The sequence below is a fragment of the Passer montanus genome, unplaced genomic scaffold (assembly GCF_014805655.1).
Source record: "Passer montanus isolate IOZ18808 unplaced genomic scaffold, ASM1480565v1 scaffold47, whole genome shotgun sequence".
Classification (NCBI taxonomy): domain Eukaryota; kingdom Metazoa; phylum Chordata; class Aves; order Passeriformes; family Passeridae; genus Passer; species Passer montanus.
The window spans coordinates 1,845,084-1,860,299 of NW_024369596.1; the positions used below are offsets into that span (position 1 = coordinate 1,845,084).

General features: G+C 47.4%; 1 protein-coding gene across 6 annotated transcripts in view; it reads left to right on the forward strand.

The window, feature by feature from the left end:
• The first annotated feature begins 2,124 nt into the window (after positions 1 to 2,124).
• CBL (Cbl proto-oncogene) overlaps positions 2,125 to 15,216 on the forward strand; it is a 35,266-nt gene continuing 22,174 nt past the window's right edge. For all 6 annotated transcript variants that reach the window (XR_005628972.1, XR_005628973.1, XR_005628974.1 and 3 more), the window contains exons 1-2: positions 2,125 to 2,367; positions 8,629 to 8,876. Coding sequence is in view for 1 of the 6 variants with exons in the window: in XM_039721905.1 (XP_039577839.1) it covers positions 2,221 to 2,367; positions 8,629 to 8,876 (395 nt within the window). In the remaining 5 variants the exon portion in view is untranslated. The remainder of the gene's footprint in view (positions 2,368 to 8,628; positions 8,877 to 15,216) is intronic.

The window sequence follows — 15,216 nt, forward strand, 5'->3', positions numbered from 1 at the left end:
AGTGTTCCCTTTGCAGGTGACACACCAGGAGCATCCGTTCCTGCCCTGCCAGGGTGGTGACAATGCTGGGGGAGGGGTTCAGGGGGGATCCCAGCGGGGAAATTTCACCTCTGTGCTGAGCGTGGGAGAGTGAAAATGAGCACAGAGTTTTGCATGTGGCCAAGAACCACAAACCTCGGGCTGAGGTTTTACCTGGGCCCCTTCTCGAGCGTGAATGGAAACGCCAGGCTGGAGTCCTGCCTCTGTGTCCTCTGAGCTCAGTGCAGGCATCTGGGCTGCAAGAAATCCTTGTTCAGAGCCTTTGGGAGCTGACAGCTCGGGAGGGAGCAGGGCTGGCCAGCCACAGGGTGAACACTCAAGGGAGAGGTGGGAAAAACATGGCTGGGAGCTCTCAGCAGCACCAGGGTGTGGGGTCCCTGCATCTGTCCCAAGAGTCCCAAGAGAAACCCTCCCAAGAATCCAAAATGAGACAGCCACAACAGTCCCCAGCAAAATCAACCTTTGCTTGAAGTCTCACAGCCCCAGCTGGGAGTGAATCATGCCCAGAGAAGCAGATAGTCAGGAATGCAATTACTCAATGGTGCTCCCCGATCTCTTTGGATCAGAGCCATGGTGATTTTTGTGCTTGGCTCTCACAGAGCCAGTGCTGCCCTCCCCAGCTCTCTCCCCAGGTACTTGTGGTAGCGTGGAGCTGGCCAGGGCACCTGCTGGTGGTCAATCCGGCTTGACTATTAGCCAGAATCCATTAGCACCTAATGGGAAAAGCCTCAGGAACACGGCCTCAATAAACGTTGACATATTTGAGGTCAATATAATCCTTAGGAAAATTTGCCCAGGTAATTAAAGCCAGACAAGGAGTTGCCTGTCCCAGAAATATTTACCAAGCTTTACCAAAGGCAATAAAACGAAGGCAGAGGGTTTTATAACCAGTCCATGCTGGGCTCCCTTGCTGTGTTCAGTGCTGTCCATTTGGCTCCTCAGCCAGCGGGTGCCACAGGGGAAGCAAACCTCCCTGCAGGAGGCTGGATGCAGAGGCTGAGGCTGTGCTGCCCGACCTCCCGAGTTTGGGGTGCTCGTGTTCCCCAGAGTGACGTGGGCAAACCCACAGTTTGCCTTGGCCTGGCTTCCTGCCCCTGTGGTGCCAGCCACGGCTGGTTTTTGCAAAAGGATGTGTTCTTCTGCCCGGAGAGGAGGTGAAAAGAGGATCTGAAGGCAGCAAAAAACAGAACGCAACTGACTTTCAAGCCCATGTTGTAATTTTTTTAAAAGTTTGGTGGTGCCAGCTCTGACAAACTCAATCCCTAGTTCCCTTAAGCTTCCCTGCTCCCCTTTCTCTCCTGGTCCCTGTTCACTCCCTGCTTCCCTTTTCTCTCCCTTGTCTCCTTTTGACCCCCTGCTTCTCTTTTCTCCCCCTGGTCCCTTATCTCTCCCTGATCTCCTTTTCTCTCCCTGCTTCCTTTTTTCACTCTCTGGCTCCCTTTTCTCTCCCCGCTCCCCTTTTCTCCCGCTGTTGCCCTCACTGCCCGGCTCCCGCTCCTTCTCCCCTCGGAGCCGGGATGCCGGGAACGGGCCCTCATCCCCGGTGGGCTCTGCCTGCCCCTGCCTTTGCGGGGAGCGGCCTCAGGTACCTGCCAGGAGCACCGGGCGCTCTCCCGCTCCCGTTCCCTCCCCGCCACGGGGACGCCGCTCCTGCCTCGGGCACATCCCTCTGCAGGAGAGGGTGGCGTGCAGCGCCGCTCTCGGAGGAGGGCAGGCGTCTCCAGGAGAGGGGAAGCGGCGCCGTTTGGGGACGCCGCTCCTGCCGCGGGCACATCCCTCTGCGGGAGAGGGGGGGCGTGCAGCTCCGCTCTCGGAGGAGGGCAGGCGTCTCCAGGAGAGGGGAAGCGGCGCCGTTTCGCGAGCAGCGCCCCGGAGGCCGCGGGCCCGGCCGGGGCCGAGCGCGGCCCCCGCGTTCCCATGGCGACCGCGCCCCGCCCGCTGGAGCAAAGCCCCCTCCTTCTCCAGCTCCTCGGAGCAGGGCCGGGAGGCGCGGGCGGCGGGCGAGGCGCAGCCCCCCGGGCCCCGGCGAGCCGCTGCCTCCAGCCTGCTGCGGGGCCTGCTGGACTCGGGGCAGCCCAGCCAGCCCGGCCCGGCCCGGCCCGGAGCGCCCTCAGCCCGGTCCCCTCCAGGGCCGCGGCCCCGGTGCCGGACGGGCCCCACGGGCCGGCTGTGGGCGCCCCCATGTCGGCGCCGCTGAAGAAGGGCCCCGGCGGGCTCATCGGGCTGATGAAGGACGCGTTCCAGCCGCACCACCACCACCTCGGGCCGCACCAGCCCGGCGCCGTGGACAAGAAGATGGTGGAGAAGTGCTGGAAGCTCATGGATAAGGTGGGGAGGCCGCGGGGGGCCGTGGCACAGGGCTGGCCTGGGGGCTCTGGGATCGGCCTTTGGGGATCTGGGGTGAGCCTGGAGCTGTGGGGTCTGGGGGGGGACAGAGGGGTCTGTGGGGTTGGCTGTGGGATCTGTGGGGTTGGCTGTGGGACAGAGGGATCTGTGGGGGGACAGAGGGGCCCTTGGGGTTGGGTGGGGGACAGAGGGGTCTGTGGGTTGGCTGTGGAACAGACAGATCTGTGGGGTTGGCTGTGGGACACAGGGGTCCGTGAGGGGACAGAGAGGTCTGTGGGGTTGGCTGTGGGACAGACGGGTCTGCGGCTTGGGGTGGGGATATTTGGGGGGTGAGGGGTGTGTGGTCACAGAATGGGGTGCAGCGCTTTGGGGGAAGGATGCAGTGTGACAGGACAAGGGGGAATGGCTTGGCAGTGCGGGAAGGCAGGCTTGGATGGGGTGTTGGGAATCAGGGATTGTTCCCTGGCAGGGTGGGCAGGGCTGGCACAGGGTGCCCAGAGCAGCTGTGGCTGCCCCTGCATCCCTGGCAGTGTGGGATTGTTGGGGTGTTGGGGTTTGGAGCAGTCTGGGACAGTGGAAGATGTCCCAGGATGGGCTCTGAGGTCCTTGCAGCCCCAGCCAGTCTGTGATTCCATGTGGGACGTGGTGGGGAGGAGAGGCACGGAGGAGAGGCCAGCGTGGGAATGGGATGCCAGGCTGGGAAGGCGTGAAGGGACACCAGCAGCTCTGCTGATCAAGGTGGAGGGAGAGGGGACAGTTTGGAGTGGAGGATCTGGGGTGCTTCCCCAGGGCAGTGCTCACAGCCCAGAGCTCAGCATTTGGACAACACAGGGTGGGATTGTTGGGGTGTCCTGTGCCAGGCCAGGAGCTGCACTGGATGATCCTCATGGATCTGTTCCAAGCCAGGATATCCTGTGATATCTGCATAAATCACGTACATGTATAGATAATGCCAGTCCTGCAGGTGCTGGGGTGGGCACTGGTGGTGCTGGGAGTGGGTAGGGGCTGGTGGGGAGCTGCAGGAGGTGACAGCAGGACAAGGGAGAAATGTAGGATTTGCTCCTTGGAAGCAAATAGCCTGGTGTGTGGGTAGTGGATGGTGAAGCTTTGTGGCAGGTCAGGTTATTCCTTTTGGAATGAACAGGCCTGTGTTGCTGCACTCAGGACAAAAACATTTCCTTAAAACTGAGGGAAAACTGTAAAAGCCTGACTAAACCCTTTTGCAATAAGTACATCTAGTTAGATAAAATATCAAGTGATGTTTAACAAGAAAAACTTGTGGCGTGGGAGCTGGAAAGGCCTTCTTCCAGCCCCACACCTTTAGGAGGGGCTCTCTGGGGTCATTAAGACTCTGCACTCCTCCTCCTCCTCCTTTTAAAATGCCAGGAAATGGCTCTTGCCGGGGGCAGGACACCAGACCTTTTGGCCTGTTGGTGTGATGGGATATTTGATTTACTGGCCTGGCTAGGTGTGCTGGTCAGTCCAGTGTTCCAGAAATCCTGGGGAGGTGTCAGGGAACGATCAAGTGAGTGAAAGCAGGCACGCAGAAATAGGCACAGAATAAAAATTGAACATTTTTGTGGAGTTTTCATTGATAATTGCTATTCAGCCCTGAAATCAAGGCTAGGATGGCATGTTGCAGCCGGAAATGTGCAGTGCATTTCATGACACTGAGTTCAGGGCCCTACAAGAGCATCACCCACATTGCCCCCAGGCCTTGGGGACTGTCACCTGGCCACCTCCTTCCCCTCCGGGAGCAGAGCAGGCAGGGATTTTGGGCATCCCTCATCCAATTTGAAATGTGCAGTGCATTTTGTGACACTGATTCAGGGCCCTACAAGCTGTGTAGAGTAAGAGCATCACCCACATTGCCCCCAGGCCTTGGGGACTGTCACCTGGCCACCTCCTTCCCCTCCGGGAGCAGAGCAGGCAGGGATTTTGGGCATCCCTCATCCAATTGCCCCTCAGGCTTATCCATTTTGCTTCTCTTCCCCTGCATTGTTTATCCATGCAGTGTCTGAACCTCCTGCAGTAAGTGCTAAAAGCAGGCAGAGCAAATGACTTCTTTAAAGGCGTATTAAATTCTGTTCCTGCCAAGAAATCACTCTGTGCTGGCTGGCTCAACAAAAGGCAGGGTTTGTAGCTGTGCCTTGCTGTGCCTGTGATGAGCTTTGATCACCTCCAGAGACTGGGCCACAGCAAAAAACCCTTTTGAGAGGTGCCATTGGCTCTCTTACAGACTCTGGGGGCCAAGCACAAGTGCTAATGTAGAAAAGGCAATTTGGGCATGGAAACAGGACCCTAAATAAATGTAACCTGTAAGAATGCACATTTTCATCTCTAGAATATGTAGATATAGGTGGCAACTTGTGTTTGACCTCATAACCTGCTCTGCTTGAAGGAAAAGACTAACCTGAAAAAAAGCTGATTATTGTGGCATTTAAAAATGCAGCAGGATGTTTTTTTGGGGGAAATTTCACAGCTTTAGGTCTGTATAGCAGGTTGGTTGTGCTCTCTCTCCACTGCCAGAAAAGCCAAGGCTGCTGCTGTATTTGTCACAAGTTGCATCAACCTCTTTTAACTCCAGGTTTACTCACAGGTAGCACCCAGAAGCTCTCAGGCTTGTTCAGTCTGATTTGTACAAAAGGACAGATCTGGCTCTGAAAAGCCTTCCAGATTTCAGTTAGATTTCAGCTGTACTTATGCACACTCAAAGAACACATCTGAATTCAAATCTCTTTGGTGGTGTAGCAAAAACGCAGAGAATCTCACGGTGAGAAGTGCTAAATGAATGGAAGGTGTTGAGAATGGGTTAGATTTCTGGGCCAGGAACATGAAATTCCAGGTGCAGATAAAAAACCTGCTTGTGTGCATGTTTAATAGATGATGTTTTTGCCTCTCAGAGCTGCGTGCTGTGTCTGTGTGGGTACACCACACTCACGACCTCATTTGTTAGTCTGCATAATTAGCTGGTGTCAAAGCATTCTGCTTTCGGATGTGACTGATGAATTTCCTATGCAAGTTGATTCTTGTCCAAATATTTCCCCTGTAATGCTCTCCATAAGCTGCCTGACATATTTATGTCTTTCAGATTCTTTCATTTGAAGCCCCAATTTTTTGTCAGTACCATTCCTCCCCCAGCTACACGTGGTCACACAGAGCAAGGACATAAAATAGCCCTTTCCATCCATCCATCCATCCCTGCTGGATGCTCCCCTTCAGCTGAACGAGGTGATATTTCTGCATTTCTCAGAGATGAAATGCAGCCCCCTGGAGTTCACTGCTGTGGGTGGTGTTTGAGGAATAGGTGGGTTAGTCATGAGCTGAGTGGAATAAATGTGGGAAGGCACGGAGGAGGAAGAGGAGCTTTGAGATAAAGCTTCTCCAAAGGGTTTCCTGATACCATTCAGTTCCTAGAACTGATATAGAGAAGTGCCACTGCAGGTCGTCCTCATTGTGAGAAGAAGAAAGGCCAAACACAAATCTAGCAAGAGATAAGAGATGTTTGAGTGGGTTTTGTTTTGCTGCTGGCTTGCACTGGAATGAGGTGTGATCTCAGCTGTTCAGCTGCTAAAGGAAGGAAAAAATGAGTTTTCAGAGCTGCCCTGGGAGGGGGAATCTTACCTGGGAGTAGCCCCTGGATGCTCCTCAGGCCTGGGACTCTTAAATGCAGAATTAGTCAAGGGAAGCTGCAGATTGTTGAGGGGAAAGATTCAATTCCAGGCATCAAAGATCTAGATGAGATTATTTTTCCTAGAATGAGTACATAACAGATTCTTTCCTCAAAACTCAGCTGGGAAAACTGGTTTTTGACTTGCATTTGGAAAATGGAAATGGGTGAAGTCAGTTTTCAGATTCTTTACAGGCCCACCTCTCTTCATGCTGAGCTTTATTGGTGTGTCTGAAAACCCAAAAATGTCTCCCTAAATGGTTTGTTCCTCAGAGAACACAACATAAGCCAAACTTTTGGATGATAATTTAAAACCGTGGATTGCTTCTGTTCGTTGCCATCACACCTAAACAAAAAAATATTTTTCTGCTTTTTGCTCAATTTCCTTCCACGTTGCTGGTCCCTGTGGAAGGCTGCTGAGGGGCAGCTGTTCCCAGGGCTGGGAACATTCCTTTGGATGTTGTCATGATGCTGCAAGTGCACACGTAGAGAAAGAAGGAAAATGCCACTGCTTTTGTTGCTGCTGTGTTATAAAAGCCCCAAATCTGCTCAGGAGGCAGCAGTTCTTAGTTATGCAGTTTTGTTTAACTGCTCATCTTAGCTAATTTTGGTCTGCTTGGTAAATAAAGAAGCTGATTTGATAATAAAATACCAGCAGTTCTGACCTTTCTGTTAACTGTTTGAGGTATCTACTTCTTGGGAAGCATTTTACAGGGGCTCTGAGAATGAGCAGTTTGCAGAACTCTCTGCTGCTGTGGGGGAATTGTTTTAATTGATCTCAAAGTCTGAAATGGAGCAGGTCTGTTCCTCCCATAGCTGGGTATTTTCAAAGTGTAACAGCCAAACTGTTCTCTATTTTCAGCTGGCTGAGGGAAGTGCAGGCTCTGCTTGCTTCATGTGGCTTCCTCCTCGGAGCTGACTGTGTTTGTTAGGGTTTTAGACCCACTGTATGATAAACAATTTCTGCTGAAGAAAAGGTTTTGCTGCCCAGAGCCCAGCTCAGCTGGGTCTGAGGAGCACATTTAGAACCTATTCATGCTCAGAGTGAAACTATTTTTTTTTTCAGGGCACAAACGTGTTGACTCAATTTGTTGATATGGTTCAGTGTGCAATGTTCACAGGCTCCAAGGAAGCAGCAGTTGAGGCATCAGCATCAATTGACTAACTCAGCTGTCTGGCCATCCATCTCTTCATCTTAAGGCCATGGCAGCCTCCTCAAAATGGAGGGAAAGTTTTGGTACTTTGTTTTTCCCATGTATTCTTGCAGAGGCTTTTTTAGATGTTTATTTTTTCTTTTACCAGCAGCCTGATTTTTCTGGTTGGAGTTTTGATACACTGTGTGCCTTTCTCTTGGCTGAAATTGAACCTTTCTCAGGTCAGCTCTTGGGTACAGGCACTGCTGTAAGTCAGATAAAATTGGAGGTGTCACTTCACGAGGTTGCTTTTTGCACATACCCTAAATGGCAAAGTGAAATGCTGAAGCACTCTTTCAGAAGGAATGACTCTGTTTACCATCTATATTTAAAGGAAGTAGGTATTTGAGCCTGCACTGTAGGGAACTGCTCAATTCCTCTTGAAGGTTTCACAAGGTTTTGTGGAAATGAAGTGCTGCAAAAGGATGTTAAACTGTTCTTTTGCTTTTTCTTGTCCACTTTAGTGGATAAGAAAAGAAGTTTTGCATTCTGCACTGTTTGATATCTGTAATTCCCTCATACCTGGTTTAGACCTCATTTATATGCTGGGTGTTAAGCAGCCAGATAATATTCATTATAGGGAAGAACTTCAGCAAAGTGTAGCCACATTTTGTGCTCAGGTTTGCTGGAAATCACAGAATACAGAGGTGTTAGACTGCTGCTTCTTGCCTTCTAAACTTGATTCAAAACTGACCTCACAACTCTTAATTCCTGCCCTTTGTAGAACTGAAAGTTCACTACTTAATCTTTCAAATGGCTGCTTTGCTATCAACTCTCCCTTTAATTCTCAGTTTAGATAATGGAAACATTTGGCTATGGCGGATGGTGAAGTGGCTTCCTTTCCCCTCCCCTGTCACATCAATTTATTATCATGAGTTTCATCAGTCCACATGCACTTCAGCCCAGAAATTGCATTCTTTTATGGTGGCTGGGCTCAGTATCTGGGGAAAAGGAGGCTCAGGGGAGACCTGATCACTCTAAAACTCTCTGAAAGTTCTAGTGAGCTGGGGGTTGGGCTCTGCTCCCAGGCAAGCAGTGGCAGGACAAGAGGAAACAACCTCAAGTTGTACCAGGTGGGACATCAGGGGGAATTTCTCCATGGAAAGGATGGTCAGGCTTTGGAAGGGGCTGCCCAGGGAGGTGGTGGAGGTATCCAAGGAATGCCTGGATGTGGCACTGGTCTGACTGGTGAGGTGGGGACCAGGCTGGACTCAAACTCAGCCATCTTTTCCAGCCTCAGTGATTCTGGGATTCCACCTGGACTTCCCCCACAAATGGGATTTGTTGCAGCAAACGTGTTTGTGACCGTGACTTGTGTTTAACCCCCGATCGTGCTCCTCTCCTGGAGTTTTCACAGAGCTGCTTTCCCCGTTCCCACAGGTGGTACGGCTGTGCCAGAACCCCAAGCTGGCCCTGAAGAACAGCCCTCCCTACATCCTGGACCTGCTGCCTGACACCTACCAGCACCTGCGCACCATCCTGTCCCGCTACGAGGGCAAGATGGAGACCCTGGGCGAGAACGAGTATTTCCGCGTCTTCATGGAGAACCTGATGAAGAAAACCAAGCAGACCATCAGCCTCTTCAAGGAAGGGAAGGAGAGGATGTACGAGGAGAACTCCCAGCCTAGGTAAAGGGGAGAAATGGTTTCAGGTGTTTGTTGGGGGAGTTGAATGCGTTTGGAAGGTTGGTGTTTAAGGTGGATTTGTCAGCTCGTCTTTCATTTCGTGCAAAGGTATAGCTGAGGTCAAGGGGCACCTTCAAGGTGAACAGCACTTAAAAAAGGGATAGGTGGAGGTAGAAACTGCACTTGCTGAATATAAGGCTCTCTTGAGCAAAATAGTATGAACTTAGTGTACCTGAGAAGGTCTTTCCTCATCCAGCTTTAAGAAAAGGAAAGACAAGGTGAATTAGGAGTAAAGCTCTGTAAAGAATCAATCTGACACATTTGTGCAGGGTCTAACAGGCAGAGATATACAAGGCACACATTTGTAACACCAAAATCGTTTCAGGTTTTTGGAGTAGATGTTGAATTTTAAAAAAAAAAGGTGGAAAAAATGTGAAAACCACCCAGTGGCTGAACATAATTGCCCTGGGGAGAATGTGGTTAACGGCGTGGCAACAGCTTGGAATTACTGGAGGGGGGAAAAGTGTTGGCACATGTTTCTGGTTTAATATTGAACTCTGTGTAGCATATTGCATGATATTGAGCTCCAACCAAAGGCTGTGACAGTGGCTCAGAAAGCATTGCTGGTGCTGCTTGGATTGCTGCTGCCTGTGTAGAAGAATGGATTAAGAAATGGAAGTTTCTTTCTGGAGTGCTGTTAACTGTGTGTGTATTGTGATTTATCATAAATCTGGAACATCTGATGAGTAAATGGTGGCTATGTCAGTCATGAATCCAAAATCTCACCTCCAGTGCCTTGGTTTTTCAGAGAGGAGCAAAGAGGGGGGGTTAATCATCCTAGTTGGTTTGTAATCCAACTAATTGACTGGAGGGAGCAGGGGAAATGCAGATTGATAGATGTGAGTGTCAGGACTGCAGCAGAGGCTGCTGTTCTCACAGCAGGCATGGCAGTCCCGGGGGAATTGCTAATTGTCCCATTTATGAATAAACAGCTTTAGCAGGGAAGGAACTGTGGGGAGATTTGTGTTAAAGACCAGCATTAAAACAGCATCACATCCTGGCCACTCTCATGGCATCTTCCTCTGCCTCTGCACAGCCCAGGAAGCAGCAGGGCCTGTCTGACTGAAGGGGTGACACCAGAGAGCCTTTTCCTTGAGCTGGGAACACTCTCAGTTCTTGAATTTGTCACAGAAAAGGGCAAGAGTAGAGCAGCCAGTGCCTGTGGTGTGTGCACCAGTTCAAGAGGTGCCTGGACAAAGAATGAGGATTTTGGTTTTGGGGATTTTGTTAAATGCTGCACTGGCAGTGCCACATTCAATGGTTCTTAAAACCCACTCACTTCAGTGCTACTTATTAATGAAATTAAATTAATTGCTGCTATAAATGCACCTCTAGATATAACATATGTATACTAATCTAAGGTGAAGAAACTGGAATTTTCTCACCTTGCTAGGAGCTGAAGAAAAATACTAATATTTTGGGAGATAATTAATAAATTAAAAATTCATAATAATTCATAATAATGCATTAATAAATTGAAATACTCCAAGTGTGGGAGAAGCTTTTTGGAAGGTGGTCAGCAGTCTGTAAAGCAAACAAATAGAACTTGTATCTGGTATTCACTGGGAATGTACTCATGGCAGTGTGTATATAGATATAAATGTATAGATGTATATAAATATATACAAATATATACATATTTGTATATTTTTATATATATATATATATATAATCCAGTTTGCTCTTGATATCTTTCATGTTTGTGGCCATTAGTCTGCAGGGTTTTGAGAGCAGGACTTTAAAAGTTTAATAACTTTAAGTTTGGACTTTTCTGACTTTTTTGTCCCTGTTGTTCTTGAAGCTTTTTCCTCCTCTCTTCCAGACTTCGCTTTCATTTTGCTTCCTGCTGTGTATTCCTTATTTTCTCCCCCAAATGGCTCCTGGGGCAGAGCAGAAGGCCCAATTTTGACATTTGCACAAGCAGTGTGAAAGCTGGAGTTTGCCCCTCCAGCCCAGTGATGCAAAATGACTGAAGCAGGTTCAGAGCTGCCCTGACCACTTGAGCATCACCCTTCTAGTCCTGCCATTTCCAACTTGCTCTTTGTGTGCTTCCCCCCAGACCTTTGGGAGGTCTCTGGAGCTCCGTGGTTTTGGTGTGCAGTGGTTCAGACTATAAATACATAAATTAACCATGGTTGTACCTGGCCTGCCTTAAACTCACGCTGTGATTTCTGTGAGGGGAGCTCGCTTGTTTTGTTCAGAGAGCTTTCAGATGCTATTTCAATTCTGCTTTAGCTCACTTCCATGTCTGTTTAAAAATTCATGCTGCTGAGGGTGCTTTTAAGGCTCTGTGTGCATTTCCTGACTGATAGGTATGAGCAGCAGCTTCTGGGTACTGTTTAAAACTGAATTTCAGGGAGTAGATCAGATGCAACTTAGTGACTTTGGGGTTTTTATTCCAGATACTGTGTTGCTCCTCTGAGTTTTGATAGCTAAAAGTAACATCTGCAGGCTTGGAAACAAGTAGCATTTCTAGAGTTAATAATTTTGGATATTTTGTTGTATGCTTGTAAAGGCAAATGATCCAATGATTTGTTGGCTGTGTGCAGTAATTAGGAATTCTTGAGGCTGAGCACATTTCCAGAGGTGCTGCTTCCTTTTCTTTATAGATCCAGGGGTAAATATGTGACTTCTCTATTGTGAACCTCTGGAGTTTCCTTTTTAACAACAACAAAAAGATGAAATAAACATATTTTTCCCTGAAATAAACATATTTTTCCCTGCAATGTTGCTTTGCTTGACAGTGCCATTCCTACTCTGAACCTGCCTCAGGTCTCGATTTCAGTTTCATTTAGAGCCTTGGTGGTTTTGCTGGACTATTTTTTTTAATGTTTCCATTGCAGGAAGCTTTTACTTCTCAGCCCTCTTGCTTGCACAGAAGAGCTGCAATTTGTCAGCTTTCCACACGACATCAATTACTTCTTGCAGCAGTGGTTTTGCAGTTGTGTAAATAGATTATACTTGACATGGCAGGAGTGAAAAATAGCTTGCTGGTCAGGAGACAGGTGGAGGAATTGTCTGTTCCTTGGGAAAGGATTAATTAGGCTGAAGAGTCCATTTTTCACCAAAGAATCAAATTTACTAATTATGTTAAAGCAGTCTATAAGGAGGGAAAATTCAGAGAGGTTATTTGCTAAATAAAATCAGAGCACTGCAAATGTTTCCACATTAAGAGGACAGCTATGGAAGCTGCAGGGTGAGTGAGGAGAAATAATTTTTCAGGATGTGGACTGGATGTTTAAGGAACAGCACAAGTTATTTTTCCAGTTCAGCTGTAGGAAACAAATTGTTAACAAAGCCAGTTAAAAAATAAATATATCTGTAGAGAGAATGGGGTTAAGCAGGGAATACAATAAACTTTTTCCATAGAGCATGGAGGTGAAAAAAAGCCTTGGGAAGCTGATCCATGTTTAATTGTTCTTCTGACAACAGCTTAGGGGATGCTGGCTCAGCAGGATTTCATTTCTTCTCCAGCTCCAATGTTAAGACTCACTAATTTACACAGGAAAAAGCTACCAGTGTTTAATGTCTCCTGGAAATGACCATGCATGTCTATGAAGGGGAAGGAAGTGCATGAAGAATGACTTGGAGGAAAAAAAAATTAAAAAAAAAGAAAAAGGTTGGAATTTAAAGAGGAAAAAGTTGGAAAATACTTGTGTTAAACCCTGAAGCAGAAAACCCTCTGGGAGGAGGGGGGGCTGGTGCTCTAATCTCATATTTGAGACCTCTTGCACACATTGCTGCCCAGGGAAAAGGAGATAGTGCAAAATGTGGAACTCAAAATGGTGTGTTTGAGTCCCCTTTCTGTCACTTCCTTCTAATACAGCAGCACTTTTTTTTTTTAAACAAAACCCACTAGTGTGAAGTCTACATCTGCATTTAAATTAGAACATCTTAAAGAAAAGAACAGGCTCCAAAGCTGCCCACAAGAAAGGTTTCCTTGCCAGGCTCCAGCATATGAACACTAACTAACTGCTTATTACCCAAGAAGAAATTCATTATCATGTAAATGTTGTTGGAGGGGAGGAATGTGAATTATTTCTTTCTAATTTGGTTTTAAATTGCAGTTTAGGTGATAGTTTTGGAACTTAAGTAACACTTAGCATAATTGGCTTAAGCTTCCATTCATTATAGTTTTCTTTCTGTCTAAAATTGGACCAGCATCTTGAAAATCAATTTGTGGACAAATGCAAGATTTCAGATGATTGCATAATAAGGAAGGAAGATTTTTATTCTTCTTTCCTCTCAGAGCCTATAAAACTGTGGAGTGTTATGGGAGCTGTGGACTCGCTGTTGTGGGTGGAATTACAAGCACGTTGCTTCATTTGTAGTAATTATCATTGGAAATGTGATGGATTTCTCCATGCTGGCAAAAATCTGCTGCTGCTACTTGGCAACTGTATCATGTCTCTTGGGTGCTTGGCTGGGGTGTTCAGGGCTGGGGTGCCACATTTGGGATTTCTGGGGTTGGATTTTAGCCCATCCCACTCCCTGCCATCCCTCCCACTATCCCGGGTTGTTCCCTGGGCACTCCCAGGGAGGGCAGCTGTGCCAGGGCCTGCCCACCCTAAAATAAAGAATATTTTCCCTTAGAATAAAGATCTTTTTAATATCTACCCTGAACCTGCCCCAGCTCCTTGTCAATCCCACTTGGTGTCCAGTTTTGAGGTGGCTGAAGATGAATAATGAAATATGGGATCTTCCTTGATTTGGAAACAGAGTTTTTGTGCTCTGCTTTTCTCTTTAACTACTGCAAATAGCCCCTGAAATGCCAATATTTGTGCACGGAGCCCAAAATTAGGTATAATGAGAAGTGTCCTGAGCAGTAAATTTCTTGTGTAATCCCCTGAATCTGGTAAAATAAATTATTCTGTTACCTAAATGAGAGTTTTATCCTTTACCTTGTCAGTCCTCTGAATATGTGTTTAGCTCCTTAAAGACCATTAATAATACCAAATGTATTCCTCTCTTTAAAGCATAATCTCTAAAATTTCAATTTTAGAAGTGGATTTTTAGCTTCTTAACAGTGAAAAAAAAAAAAAGCAACACTTGTGCCAAAAACAATAATTCCAGATCCTTTAAAGGTCAGCTGGTTTGGTCCTTGTGGTCAGCACAGTGGCCTGATTCCTTTCTGCTTCCCATCACTCCCAGCCATTTGCATACTGATAGGGATATATGACATTTTGGGGTGGTTTATGTGTTTTGTGTTACCTTTTGAAGTGATGGGCAGCCTCTGCTCACAGGACTCGAGGTGTTAAAACATATTTATGTGACCTGAAAAGTGCCAGGGTTCAGTGCTGCCCTGTAATACCTAAAGCACTGAAAAAGGAGGAGCTGATGGTGAAAAATTCTATAGAACAAGCAATAAATGTAATGTTAATCCATTCTTTTATTTAAATTAAATGTTACAGAGCTGGCTGTGTAAGGTGCCTTCTGTTGAGCCAGCAATAGTTAAGTGGAATTTCGTTCACTTCCTGTGTTGCAAGTTTTGCTGAAAGTAGTTCCGCTGTTTCTATTTTTAGCCTGATCAGAGGAGCCTGAGCTGCCTCAGGGTTACAAAAGACAGCTTGGGATCACCTCGAGCATTTCCACACACGAGCACACAGAAAACCCCTGGCTGGGGTGGGAGCACAGCATCAGACAATTCTCCTTTTTGAAGGCAGGCATATCAAACTCTCTGCTGAAATCAAACTGCTCGTGGCTGTGCATCTGAAAGCCCCTGTGACATGAGAACCTCACATCTTTGTGGTTTCTGAAAGGTGCATTTTACTTGTTGGAGTCGTTAAAAGAGCTGTTTGGGTTTGGTTTTCTTTTTTTTTTAATTAATTTTTTTTAGCTCTTCAAATATAAAATTGTAAGATGTAGTTACAGGAAAAAACCTGTGGGTTTGTGGTTGGTGTTTTCATAAGTAGTGGAGCTTGCAGTTTATCCAGTGGATGCTAACCATGTCACCTAAACAGAATGGGATGGCAAGAGTGTAAGAGTAAGAAATAAGGACAATAATTGCAGAGAAGTGAAGCATTTTGAGGTTGGTTTCTTGTGCTACAGCTCATAATTCCTGTGTGTTTGTTACATGCCTTCAGCAGAATGAGCTTCACAGTGTGTGCACGTCAAATGATGGCATGTGAGCACAATATTGTGACTGAATCAGCCTGTGGAGCTGATCCTTGCTACGTGTGAGGAGCTAAATTATATTGTGTCAGCTGGGTGGCTCTGAAGGAGATGAGAAATGCTGGAAGAAAAATAAAAAGTCCTAGCTGGCAGTGGCAGAAATGGTTGTGCC